General features: G+C 43.1%; 1 protein-coding gene across 1 annotated transcript in view; it reads left to right on the top strand.

The window, feature by feature from the left end:
* LOC128709494 (uncharacterized) overlaps window positions 1-14,347 on the top strand; it is a 99,782-nt gene that overhangs the window by 37,867 nt on the left and 47,568 nt on the right. Inside the window, exon 2 of the mRNA XM_053804498.1 lies at window positions 13,317-13,439. Coding sequence (XP_053660473.1) covers window positions 13,317-13,439 — 123 coding nt within the window. The remainder of the gene's footprint in view (window positions 1-13,316; window positions 13,440-14,347) is intronic.

Genomic DNA, 14,347 nt, shown 5'->3' with positions numbered 1-14,347 from the left:
ACTACCCGGACTTGGGCTGGGTGCTTCAGATACAGCACACGGGAGCAGAAGGGAGAATGGACGAGACGCTATCATGTGCGTGGTTAGCGTGGTGACAGATTGCAGGAGATTGCATGCAGCAGTGCGTTGATCATGGCAGGTGCCTTTTTAGGGCGTTTTTAGGAAGCCCTAGTCAATATCAGAGCCCGATATTGGAGGCTGGATGCAATAGTTGTTTGACCAGATGCAAACGTGACTTTGTGCTGCCTATCCTTCTGGCACAAGGAAGCGGGTTTCGGTAATGGCTGGTAGTGAAAGTAATAATGGATCCCGGTATGGCAACTCCATGGCAACTCTAGCGTCGAAATGTTGACCCCGTAGCGAATCTCAGTCGTCTATAGTGGAACCGTATAGAAACGTAGTAGAATGTGTTAGAACAGCCGCATGTGGCTACCGGCATAACACATACGTACGCAATGAGTGCAAAACCACGCGGCACTGGTTCACATTCTGCACGAAATCGTTCACCCCATGGGCGAACCAGAAAATAGGAAACCCTTTTGTATGTACCGGTCACAATGACGGTCGCACTGACGGTACCTTGATCATCAGATTCATCGCTTCTGCTGCATTGTATGGTCAAGATTCTAGGAAAATACACTGCTGGCACCGGGTTGATGGTACTTTGCAGCAAATTATACACCCACACTAAATTGCGTACCTGCAATCAGCAATTTCATCTGTGAATTGCAATCAAAATGCATTGACCGTGGCGGTTAGTGCTTTGATCGAACGACGTTATCACGAACCGTTCCGGGAAGGTGAATCCGACACAGATGATAAAATTGGTGATGCAACAGTTCGGTAGCGAATGTTTCAATTCCACTCTAAGTGGATTTAGCTTATTCATGTCGTTCAGATTTTTGTTGGTGCCTAAGTACATAACCAGATACATTTCCAACGCTTTTTTTAAGCACTTTTACTTATTTTCTAAACAGTTGAGCTTGTGTAATTGATCATGCAAATTGCAAAAGTGTCAAATCATTTGTGTTTTGACAATTCAAACATGAAAAACACATTTCGAAAGTATGGAAATAACATCGGCATTAAATAATTTTGACAAATTTGGAATAACCTAGAAAATAAAACTATTAACGATAATTGCGTGCAATAAAGTTTGCTTGAATCCTATGTTTAATAAGTTTTCAGGAAACATGCTGAGTAGCTCCGTTGGGTGGCCGGCACAGACCAACTAGCCAGAATCACTAACTAACGTCACATAAAACAAAAAATTTAATTTTTTGCAGCATTTTCGTTGTCTTGGCTGTCAACTGTCACATCATGTTGGCTTTGGAGTGATTTAATTTGATTCGCTGGTGATTTACCAAAAAAAAAACCATAGATTTCAGGTGCTATTAGAGCTTGTGGCCTTCCTTGAAATTGTTATAAGTAACTATTTTACGAAGTAACTTTTACCAGTCGCACTTTCAGGGTGCAATTGCAAGTCGGCCAGAAGCGACTGGTCTTAACAAACACTTTTCAAAAGTCCGTCTTGTTCAAGTACTTCTTTACCGTTTGGCCGATTGCTTCAAACTTGCTAGGAGAACGCAGGCATCATCACTTTGCATTTCATCTTCATCTCTAGGTTCTGCTGCGCTTCACGGTGATATTTGCAACCGAGGCGATCTGAGCCGTGGCGGTCTTCCACTAGATACTCTGGTCTATCTTAAAATAAGAGAAGCGAAAAACTGAAGACAGTTTGACCTTATCGGGCGAATACGAAGAGTTTTACCATATAAAACTTCTTTGGTGTGATTTGACACTTGAGGCGTGACGCTTTAAGTGAAATTAAATATTAAATAAATCAGTTTTTAAATTTTAGTCGAATTGTCCCTCGGCATCCAAATATTTCTTGCAATTCGAATTTTAGCGATGTATCACAAAAACGTGTTGGCACTTTTTGTACATAAAACATGTACTTTTGTGAATTCGTAATATAATAGTTTCATTCATCTCGTCAAATTTATGATTTTATTCTCAAACTACTACTCCTAGCCTCCAAGTTACATCGCAGGCTATATTTATATGAATCTGCGAACTGTAAATAAGAATTTTATGATAAATTCTTCAACACAGCCAAATCCTTTGTATCGTCAGTAAAAGAATTAGTGCCAAATCTTTATCTTCTTGAATTTATGCGTACTGGAAGGAAAGGTTTACGTTTTGCGCAATCAAACGCTTCAGATTCTCGTGTAGGGTAATGTGTTTTTTGTAATTTTTCTGCATTTCAGTCGTACTTTGTTTTCGACAATAGCCATACTATCAAGACGTTCCCTTTCCATCCTATTATTGTTACGCCACATTACACAAACTTGACGGAATTATTTCCGGATACGAATACCCGGAAGTGGTTGCAATCATTAAATCATTAATTAGAGACCTTGCTATAGCACACCGACACTCGCTAGCTGGAAATGCTTTATTATTGGATTACATCTACCTTTTTTTCCTCTTAATTTGAGAAACCAACTCCAGGTACAGCGCCGAAACGGAAATGCGAAACCATCGGCACAAATCATCCACCGACAGCCAATCAATGGTGAAATTTCAGACGAATATAATCCGGCTTCCACCGGCAACGGGTACTTGATAGTACAGCGGATTTGTTTGTTAATTTGCCAGCGTTGTTTAAGCTCCCAAAGATGGACTATTAATGGTCATTTGCAAAATGCTAGCCGTGACCCCGAGACCTCTGGCAGAAAATGAGAAATTTTAACTACGGCGAAAATGAGTGTTCCCGTTTGCATTAAAGCACGAAACAAAAAAGGGTTTTTGCAAGCCATCATTGTGACATAATTGGTTTTATGATGCTGTGCTTCGTTAGACACTATTACACGGGCCCTCTCGCTGTGGTCACATTTTACACCACATCACCGTCAGGTCGGTTGGGTCGGGTATTTTCGGTACCCTGCTCCACCCGGAATGCACATGGGGCACGTAGCAAAAATCATGACACCCACAACCAGTGTTTTCCAACACACTTTTGCTTCCGGCTTGCCTCCATCCACCGTTACTTTCCATTGTGACGTGGGGTCGGAAGTGCGACTGTGGGAGAAAGACTTTTCCCCAACAGATAACTTCCGGCTGGCAGCGAAAACACATCAGCAATTATCATTTAGTGCTTACAATAACAAAAAGCCACAGCCAAACTTCCTGCTTCTCATACTCACACACACACAAACACACTATGTCAGTGTTTGGCACCTAGCAGAGTGCGGCCCCGAGTCCCTTAGGGTTGCCTGCGCTGTAGTACTCCGCACCGGCACACCCGTGCTCCCTTTGCTACGTTTAGAGACAACATTTGAAAACTTTTCTATTATCCAAGATGAGCTTCCTGGGGCAACGTGCCTCATCGCCAGGCGAAATTCGTTCACGCAAAACCAACCATGGTCTTGTTCTTGGCATCGGAAATGGAAGCTGTTGATGGCCCCGCAGCAAGGGAGCCGAAGGGAATCGAAACGGGCTGATTTTCCTGGCAGGGGTTTTTAGTAGAAAGTCTAACGAAATCGTTCCCAATCCTCAGTGTGAAGAAGTTTGGACGCTTTCAAAAACCGAAAGTACTTCCTTGGGGTTGCTCCGTGGGGTCACGGGCAAAAGAGTACATCGGTTGGATGGGAAAGGACAGCCATCGCCATCATCATCATCATCATCGTCATCCTTCTCGTCCTCGGTCAACCACCGTGTGGCATTGTGGCAAATGGATGCGTTGGGTACCGGGTACGGGATACGCGCGTAGGGAATCTTTTCCCAAAACTCATCTCATGCTCACACCCAAGCTGTCCCCCGAGCGGGCCACTCAACCGAAGCCATGCCCCGTGATGGGGTTTTCCCGATACAATCGAATGGGGTGGAATGAGGTGGGGCGCAAACTGATGGGGTGGGGGTGCAAAAACAAAAGTTAATAATTGCTCATATCTTTGGGGAACAACGAAGCGAAAGGCGACGATGCCGGGCCGGGCGAGTTGTTGGTTCCCTTTTTTGCTGCCAGATGCCACAGTCTAGTCCGTCCGCTGGCTCGTGGGCTTGCGTTTTTCTCTGCTCAATTTCACTTCGAACCCTTCGGATTCCTGGAACGGTTGTCACGATACCGGGGAGACACAGTGCAAGGCGGCAAGGGCAGGGCAGGGGCAGAAAACTTCTCATTCACTTTTCGATCTTTACCGGTTATAAATGTTGGGCCCAATTTACCCTCTGGTTCCCTGCTGAGTATTGCGTTTCGAGTACGTTTCTATGTGAGTGTGATCGCATTGAAAGGAAAAGCTTCGCTGGTGCAAAAGAAAGGGAAAACTTGCGTCGAACTCGGTCGTAGCTTCTTCTGAGTGGTGGAGTGACTTCAATACCGTACACGGTGTGACCGTTTGCATTGGCCTGCACCATCGATTTTGCCAGTGCTGGAGTGGTTTCAGCTTGTTTGGGTAGATGATTAGTTTTCTTACACTCGATCGAACACAACCATGTCCTTTCTGTCAGCATGTGAGTGTTGTTCGAAGCAAATGAAAGGACCACGGTTTAATTTAGGTGTACAATTAGAGACATTGCTTTAAAGGCAGATGATTGGCTGTTTTCTGCCAGAGCCCCCTGACACGGATAATTTAAAGTTTGAAAGTAATAAGCTCGTAGTGATTGTGTTTTTCCCCTGGAGGCATCCATATGATGAAATAGGTTGACTTATGTTGTAGTACGTCATTATTATTTATTTATCATTTAATGATGACATTTAATGTTATCACGTCATTTAATTTAATGAAGAATTTACTTAAAAATATGAAATATAAAAAGTAATATAATTATTTTTTTTACAAAATACTTTGAATACTTTGGAACGAGAAACCGGCTTAAAATATCCCCAACGTAGTTCAAAATTATTTCTGAACGTAATAATGCTGGGTAAGATAGCAGTGAAATAAAATGTAATTGGTACAATACCAAACAAACGTTAGAAAACGCTTTCACTGATATTAAATTAATTGTGTTGTAATCCCTTCATAAGGGTGTAATGGCTAAATGCCGCAATCAATACGACCACTCAAATACACAACAGCCAGCTCATGCTATCACACAAGGTCAATGCGAAATAAAACAGAAACCCAACGCATTTAATTTGCAATTCCTTCTAAAGGCTTCACTCTGACGAGCATGAGTCTATCATTTTATTTAATATTTTATTACACTCGAATGGACAAATCGTGTTCATCATCACCACAGCAACAATCGCACTAAGCTTTCCGTTCGCTTTCCAGTCGGTACATTGCGTTTCAATTAAATTTCTCCCCCGGCAACCGGTCGACAGACACACGAATGTGCAAAGAGTGTGCCGTAAAATCAATTCTTCAGCATGGTCACTAGCTGGCCAAACGATGCCCGGGTTGGAGTTGTTAATTTTCGTAACAGCTGAAATCGATGCAAAATCAACCTTCTCGTCCTACTCGAACCCCCAGCGAACTGCGTTGCAACACGTAATCAACTTCGGTACACAACTCTTTTGGAGTACTTTTCGGGGGGAGGCATTATTTTGTTGGTGAAATGTTCAGCATCCTTTTACCCTGCCCTGGAAAAGGATCAGGTTTTTTAACGGCACATCAAGCCAGAAACTCCTCCACTTACAGAGCAGTTGCGGGGCTACCTTTCCCGCTTGTTTCTTTACTTCTTTTTTCAGTTGATTTTTCGTAAAGTTCTTGCGCGTTGCCTCCATTCCTGCCTGCCCGACGGCAAATGAACTCTTTCGCCTTCCATACTGCCACGGTGTGCTCGGTACCGAGCTCGTCGTGTAGCCATTTTCCTGGGTTACATTTTTCTCGCGTTGCTCATGCACTCAGTTTGGCTGAACGCGCCGACGGGTTTCCACTGGTTCCCCAAAGCGGTGGAAACAATGGAACGCGTGTGCTGGCATTTAAAATTCACAAGACCATCAAACGGTCCAACTTCGGGGAAAGTCGACCTCAATTTCTTTGATTAACTGAAAGCCACCGCGTCACCGCACGTACTCCGGTTGTCCGGACGGGATTTCAGAACGCTTGGTGACCTTGATGCCGGTGAGTGGAAGATCGACCGTACAAGATCGTCCTGGCAACCATTGTCGTCATGTGGTCGTCGTCTTCATCAACTCGATTCGTTGTTTGACGTATTTTTTTTGGCAAGCCACGCGTCTCTAACAACAAATTTGTTTACATGTTTCTCTGCTCATGTGTACGTGCGCACGCTTGAGTGTGTGTGAGGTACGATGTTTTTGTCGTATTTATTTGGTTTTGTTTCCACTTTCTTTAGAATTCCGCAGAGAGCCCCATTCTTTTACCCATCCGCCTGCGTTCCCGTTTTAAGAAAGCGTTCCACTTAAGAAAATACCATCCCATCAAATTAAACCAACATAAACTGAGCGATGAAACGCTCGGGAAAGCAGCGGTGGTGGAGGAACCCTCGGTGCTTCGTAAATTTGCCCTTCCAGCGAGCGCCATGGATGCTGCGGAGAAATGTATGGCAATGGCGAAATAAAAGCGAAAACACACAAAACACCCAACTGCTCATTCGGCAAGCGAGCGCAAACAAAGCGAAACGAGCATGAACCTGGAAGACGGTTGCCGTTTGGGGCAAGTTTTATTTAAATTCTTACTTAACGACCGTCACCGAGTGACCCTACCCCTGCGTTAACCCTTCTGCGATACGCGGACACGGGTGACGGCCTCAAGCCCGTCGGTTCATCAGCCAATTGTGTCGAAACCTTTTTGCGCATTTCCAGAAAATCCAAAAAAAGGGTCTCCCCCTGTATACTATGTGTTCTTGAAGATGAAATCGAAAGGAAACCTGGGACTTGTTTGTGGTTCAGTGTCCATTCGGTGTAGCTCGTTTGTTTAATTTGCCCCTTTTTGCCGCAGATGGTTCGGTGGTCTGTTTTGGGAAAGGAAAGCAACGCCAGAATCTCCCCACGGAGTAATAGGGGGCTTCCAGAGTTTCTCGAAAAGATTGCTTTCACTTAATTGACTTTTGTGGTCAATGCTTTGCAGTCACTGTACCTGATAGCACCGGATGGAAGCACCGAATACGAGAGAAAGGTATACGGACAAGGTGCAAAGGCTGTTTAAGTAACTCAAAAAGCAATTATCGATTAGAGATGATTGGGTAGATGTGCTGATTCACGAATTGGACCATTAGGTTGCATTCGATTCGTTCAAAGTAAACATTAAACAAATAAACCCTGCTAGTGTTAGGTGCTTTTGGATTAGATTAACGTACGAGAAAATCCTTAAACCTGTATGAACAATTTTGAAACACCCTTATTAAGATTCAAGAATGAAACTCTCATGAAACTCTTAGGTTTCTTACACACATTAATGTACTTCTGAAGCAAAAGAAGCTGCTCTGTTTTTAGCAGAAGCTTAAAATAATAACAAACATCCCAACGAGTCTTCAGATATTCATGATTGTTTTGAGAGTCCTGGTGTACATACATTTGAATGGATCTTCACACGAGATTCATAGGAATAAATGTTCTTAATATATGGGTTTAGTATAACACTGTACCCTGCTTTACGCCCTGAATATAGCAGCGCTTCAATGTTTATGCTTATTTGCTGAATAATTTACGGGATATTTTTCATTGTTATTAAAGGATAATTAAGGAGAAGAAAAAAAACAGCATTTTCATTTCTGTTAAAAAAAAATGCTTCCGAGCTTTCCGCTTTTCATAAACTAACATACACTAACCAAAAGAGTCGCTACTAAGTCGCAACGGCGTACAACAGTTCAAAGATGATACTGGAAACGTTGCTGAAATTAGCCGACATTCATATAAACGCACCCCTGAATGTTGGCATTCCCGGCATAGAACTTGAAACGGTGGTTAAAAACGAGGCACAGACAACTAGCATGCGAGCACGACAACTGGCGTCGACGGGAAATACGTGGCAATTGCATAGAGCCACCATAGGGAAGCACATTTTACTTACCTAGAAACAATGGTCTCTTTATATACCGAGCGAGGCCGGGCTTTCAAATCCTTGCCAAACGAACAGGGAAAGAAGCAGAAGGAAGTGCACCGACTTCAAGGCTACTGGTTTGTGCGAGAAGCGTCCTGCAGCATACTTTGCCCATTGCCGCAAGTTCTATCCGAACGAGGGGCGTGAGAAGGCTGTGCGGTGAAGGAAGAAAACACACTTAACCTTTTCACTTTATGATGTTTTTAGCTATTCGGTGACAAAGTTTTTTAACACCACGCTTGGAAGCACCCCCGCTTAGTGGTGCTGGTTTCAAGCTTCTTATTAGGGATGGATAGCGAGCTTTGAGATGTTACGATGGTTTGAGGCTTTGTAGCTTAAGTTTTGCAGCACTTGCACACCGTTCAGGAGGATCGTTTTTGTAGCAATGGTTGTTTTTGTAACGTTTGGTGAGACAAAAGTGTAATGAAGTGCGAAATTTAAGCAAAAGAAGGACAAAGGGGAGGAACATGTGTCATTTTAAAATGGTGATGCACACGGTTCGTTGTCGGCATGAAAGACCCAGACTGTATGAAACTGTAGGCTTTTTGCAGAGTATTGAGGGTTTTACGGAATGGTTATAAGAAAACCAGCCGCCTAGCAAAAAAAACTAGGAAAAAATAGGACACATTAAATAATACAAGAATCAAACATCCATCGTAAAACAGATTCAGATAAAATAAGGTTATCATTTACTTAGCAAGAAAATACGTAATTACTAAGCATTAAAAAACCTTCTGAAAAATGCACAAATTTTAACGTTAAAAAACTCTTGAACATAACTACTATATATGTCTTTATAAGGGGCAAGTTCTTGGAATAAATTAAGCATTAAAGTGAAACTTATCTCAGCTTCAAAGGGTTTGTGTTTCTCGAACGCATTGTGATATTTAAAAATATCTTAATTGCTTACACGTGTTCGAGAAAAAGACGCTCATAATGATATTTTTGTGGAAGGACAATGAAGGAGCTGTTACCTTTATGTACTCTATGAGCTGTACGATGAACTCAACATTGTACAATGTTTTAAATTCGGCAGGCTTCGTGGGCTGCTAATGACGCCGGACGATCCAATCTGCTAAGGCCTTTTAGGTCGTTTATACGGACAGAGAATACGTGATAGGCTCAAACTGAGATGGAGTGATGGCCCTGAATAGTCGAGATATTGGAATTTCTGACAAAGGTACTACACCGTGAGCGGTTTAGAGGACTCCTCCCGCTGACCAATACCGCTAATTGAAGCGGTTGTAGCGCTTAATAAGTAACTAATTGAAAATCGCAAATGTTTTGTTAATTAATAAATGAGTTTACGAATAACTCTGTACATAGCAGCTGGCAAAGAAATGATAATATCGGTTAGTCAAGCAATGTTAAATGAAATATTCCGGACCTTTAAAGTCGATAAATAGGTTTCGAAAAAAGTTGGATGTCGAATGAGTCAGAAATTCTTACCATGTGAATTGATGCAAGTCGATGAATTGTTGCAAACAGTAAACTTCTCTTTGGTATACTGTTGTGACATTTTACTAAACACTCCTACTGCTACCTTAAACTCCAAGAGCTTTTGTTGCTTTAGAACATGCTCTCAATTATGGCGCAGAATTTGTATTTTATTAGTGAGCTGGTTACAATCCAGTTTGCCATATGAGCTGCTGGAAGAATTTCCACTGAAAATAAACAGGTAGTAAGAAAGCGTGCATTATGGCACACATACCACCCAAACTAACAGTAAATACCATAATCGTAAAGATCAGCCACACACATGATCCGCTTACGGTATTGCTGGAGGGAAAGCTATTTTGCCCTTGTACGCGAAAGGAGAGGCTTTCTCGCACTCTACCCTCTCCAGAAATGATATGTTGACTGCGTCTCTGTTTTTCCGACACAGGGTATCTCCGTGGTAGCATTGGGAGCAGCTGATCTGTACTCGCTTCCGCCCCGGCAAATGCTTCTTTGTTGCCGGTATGCGGTAAGAAAGCCAAAAACCCAGACGGTGCTATTGTTACAGCAAACGGATTGTTTCACTTCCTGTGTGTTGGCCGCAGCTGGCATTGGACTGGCGTATTTCGGATGCAGTAAGCCACCGTGCAGTACATCCGGCAGTCCGTCCTTCGTGAGTGTTACAGATACGATAGTTGAAAAATAAGATGCAGAATATTCTAGTCCTGGCACATAGGCTATCCAGCACGGTGGGGAATCAAGGATGAAAGCAAGCGGCTAGAGTAGTAGTAAACATATTTTTCGCCAAAGCACCTACGAATGGTCACTATCCATCCGGGCGTTGGAATAGTACAACGAACGAATTGTTAGGATGGAAGAGACGAAATAGTGGAAACTTTTCGGTGCTGTGTGGAGCACAAAACCATAACACACCAATTTCTAATGAGGTGATAAAATGTTTATTACACGCTTGAATAAGCATACCCTGGCCCACACACATACACACCATCCATTGCCGTGCCGCCGTACCATTTGAAAGGATGTGAATTTTATGCTTCCGTACTGTAAACCTCGGTTCGGAATTGGAGGAAAATGCCAACGAAACGGTTTGGGAAAGGGGTCTTCACTTTTGCCCGTGGAGCAACCATCGGCACAGGCTTCGGTTTTGTACAGGTTGGCATGGGAAAGGAAAAGTTTTTTCCCCTCCTCGGTAGAGCTCTTCTGGGAAAACATGACGCTCCTGGTAGCGAGGATGCTCTGTAAGCTCATGGACTGTGTTGTCAGAAATGCTGACATACTTAGATACACACACACCCACCCAAACATACAGATATATTTACGCACACACCGGAAGCAGGCTAAGGTTACTGGTTCGATCGCGGTCGTGCCGAGTCTGTCTGGGTCTGGGGTGTAATGAAGTAGTTCAAATGGGATAACAATGTAGCCACACAGCGCAAGTAAGCCTTTGGGACGAGACTGACTACCGATGTAAACTACGACACTGGTTGGAGAGAGTTTTCAGTGCTTCAGCTTGTTGTTTGGTTGTAATTCGGTGCGGGTCGATAATCCTGTCGCTCCTCAAGGGAAGTCATTTAGCATGCTCTTACTTGGCTACAGAGCGCTGCTAAATGGTGTTGGGAAATGTAGAATGTTTGCTTACGGTCGGAAGTCCCGAATCAATTAGTCACTCACAGCAGCCAACCACTCAGACGCTGCCACTGGCACTACCGGAACGCATGTAAAATGCGTAAAGGAAGTCATTAAAGCGATGCGAGAAAAAAATATGCTTGCATAATCGAAGGTGATGAGGTGAGAAGCGGCAACAACGCACGCACACAAACTACATGACAACACGACAAAACGTCCAACTGAAAAATAGTAGCAACCTCTTACTCTCTCCCTCCCTCTCTTTCTCACACGCATACTGTGGTTTGTGCCAATTTACGCAACAAAGAATGGTAGCGACCAAATAAAAAAAGGGTGTACCAATTGGTTTCTACCGCCGGTTTGATTACGTCTTATCGTGGTGATTTCATCTTTACCTTCACGAGCGAACCCGCAAGAACTCGCGGAGTACCCTTTTGGAATCGCTCCGTTGGAGGTTCGGTACTGACACGCCGCATACTACACGTTTACTACCTGCCGTTTCGTCATATTGTCGGTACGTTTCACCTCAGCATTGGTACGTTGTGGTGGAACGCAATCGATCCGTCGCTTTCGTAACAGTCGTAAAATGTAACCATTTTTTTGTTGTTGTTTTTCCTTCGGTCTTCTTTGCTGCTGAGCCGCTGAGCTGAGTCGTAAAGTGGCATTGTTATGATCGTTAAATTTATTATTGACTTGATGAGGCGAACCAAACTGGCCGGCTTGCTCTGCTGTGCGGTGGTGTTGTTAACTTCGGTGACTTCAAAATGAATGTACTTTTAAAGGGGCATTTGCTCGTGCAGTGCTTCGGCGCAAAACAATAAACAACATACATATTTTGAGCTTGAATCGTATTTAAAACATATAATCATCGGGGTGGAAGGTGACAGAATAACAGTTACAGGGTTAATTGCATTAAAGTTGGGTTGAAAGTTGGGAAATAAAATATTCAGCGAACTTTTAATGCTAAGCGAAGGAGCTATCACATTGTACAGGAAGTTTATGTATGATTATCTGTAAGGTGATTATTCTACTGTAATCTGTAATTTTATTATTCTACTAAACTAAAGAGTTAAACATAGGGCGAAAATGATTCATACCTTTATTTATGAAATTAAATCAGTAGAGTTTATCAATAAATTATTAACATTTGGAAATGACAGCTTGAATTATTTTTGTTTTTTACTATAATTTAACCCGTCGTTCATTAATACATATTTTGACTAATATTAAAACATAACTCCACACACTCCGTTTTGTGTAGTGGTTTGTAAGGCTGGAATATTATTAAATCTACCCAAATGTGCGATACTCAGCAGTGCCATGTAAATGGTAGCACACACGTGTAACGCTGTACAGGTAAAAGAATCACCTTCCGTTCGACCTTCCGAAGCCCGATAACGCCAAAGATCACGCTACAAATAACAACACTGAAAATCGTACAGGCACTGCCCCGTGGCCATTTCAGCGCGAAGCAAACAGTTACCGGCCCCTGCGCCAGTGTCACCGTCGGTATTAATTTTAGCACCGCCAATCAACAGCCAACCACCGGTCTTTCCGGTGGTGACCGCGTTTGCACGAAGGCGTGAATTGATTACTGCTAAAGCCGAACCTTGCCACTACTCAACTACGCCCGGTTGTAGTTCCTCATCAGTCACGACAACTGCTAGCTGCCAGCTAATGTGCTCCGTCCACGCACTTCCAACTGTTCTGCTCTATCGCATCGCACGTACTACATATATCGCACGCAATAACGCTTAGCCTCTGGGGCTTGAGTGAGTGTGTGTGAGTGGAGCCGATGGAAGGCTTCTCTCGCACCCCAGTGGCGGGACGAAGTAAAAAGTAGTTGGGATTTTAGGCAGTAAGTAAGAATAAGGAGAACGAAATCACGTCAAAAGCTGCACCACGCTAGATGCAAATCCGGACCGGTTACGGTGTTTTCCAAACTTCACGGACCGCTAACAACGAAACCACCGTCCAGTGCAGCCTACTGCCAACAGCTAGTAGCGCTCATGAATGAGTTCTTCTACAGGCTTCAGGATTAAAGGATATTTGTTCTCCTTTGGTGTGTGTGTTTGTAATTAACGCTCATAGAGCTATTAATTTGTTTAACAACCGTCTAGTGTGCCGTCGGACGAGGGCCATAAGTGTTACAAAATTCATTTTTAACTACATAACTTTTTCACTAATTTTTCCCTACTTTGTATGCTCTCGGTTTCGTTGCAGGATCGAATATTAAGACTGCAATAGCTATTTTAAATTGTATATTAGCACGACAGCTGTGCTTCGAGGACCCGTCATGTTCAGCCATCCTGGAGATTATACCGCGCGTCTGTGGGCCAGTGCCGGGTAAGTAAAGTGTTTCAAAAAACTGCAAACCACTTGTTTAATCGATGGCCAATGATTGTTTCCTCATGTGGTCTGATGTTTTAGAAAAATGTATCATAGTTTTACAATCCAAGGGTTTATATTTCATCAGCATGTTGGGGAGGAACTTGTTTTTGTATTGCATTTCCTGAAAGTTGTTAAATATCAATCAAAATATTTATTGAAAATGTCAAAATCGGAATCGTCAAATACTAAAGTTAAAAGTAACGTCCTTTAAAATGTTCAACACTAGATTTAATTATTCCTTTAGTAAACGCGCGATTTCATTCATTTCTTTTGGTCAGCTTTCTTGATCGAATCTAAAAACTGACAGTTCTGGCTACGAAAAATCATTAACTATGCCAACACTCTGCCACATTCAGCATGCAACATGTCTATGCGCCGAATGAAACGCTGCTACGATTGTCCTCTGTGGAGTTTCACGCCATTGCCATTGTCTATTTGTCGTTCGTAATGATAGGGCGCAAGATGTGTGTTTTTTGTTCTCTGCAGCCTATGTCAAATGGTGAAAAAGGCAGACTAAATAGAACAACACACCCATACGCCAGCTAAACATTCGCCTGCACGTACCAAATGCTTTTTCAAAGAACTCGAACGGTGCAGCTAACAAGACGTGCGCTGCGCTTATTTTCCAACCACTTGAATGTACGTTCCTTCACCAGGTCCTTATCGCGGTTGGGCCCTAGATTCACTCCTTCCCGGTTGGATGGGTGTATTTGTGCGAGTTCGGTTGCACAGCTGCATGCTGCCGGTTGCGCAAAAAAAAAGGGAAACAACCGCTTTGCCTTGTGTACAACCTAGGAGCAACCCCATAGCCACGGGGAGTTTAATTAAAGGAGACGCCACAAAGTCTGCATGGTTGTACGCGT

This window comes from Anopheles marshallii, chromosome 2 (genome assembly GCF_943734725.1).
Source record: "Anopheles marshallii chromosome 2, idAnoMarsDA_429_01, whole genome shotgun sequence".
In the NCBI taxonomy this organism is placed as follows: Eukaryota; Metazoa; Arthropoda; class Insecta; order Diptera; family Culicidae; genus Anopheles; species Anopheles marshallii.
Note: the sequence above shows the minus strand (reverse complement) of the source record. Positions and strands in the feature narration are given on the sequence as shown.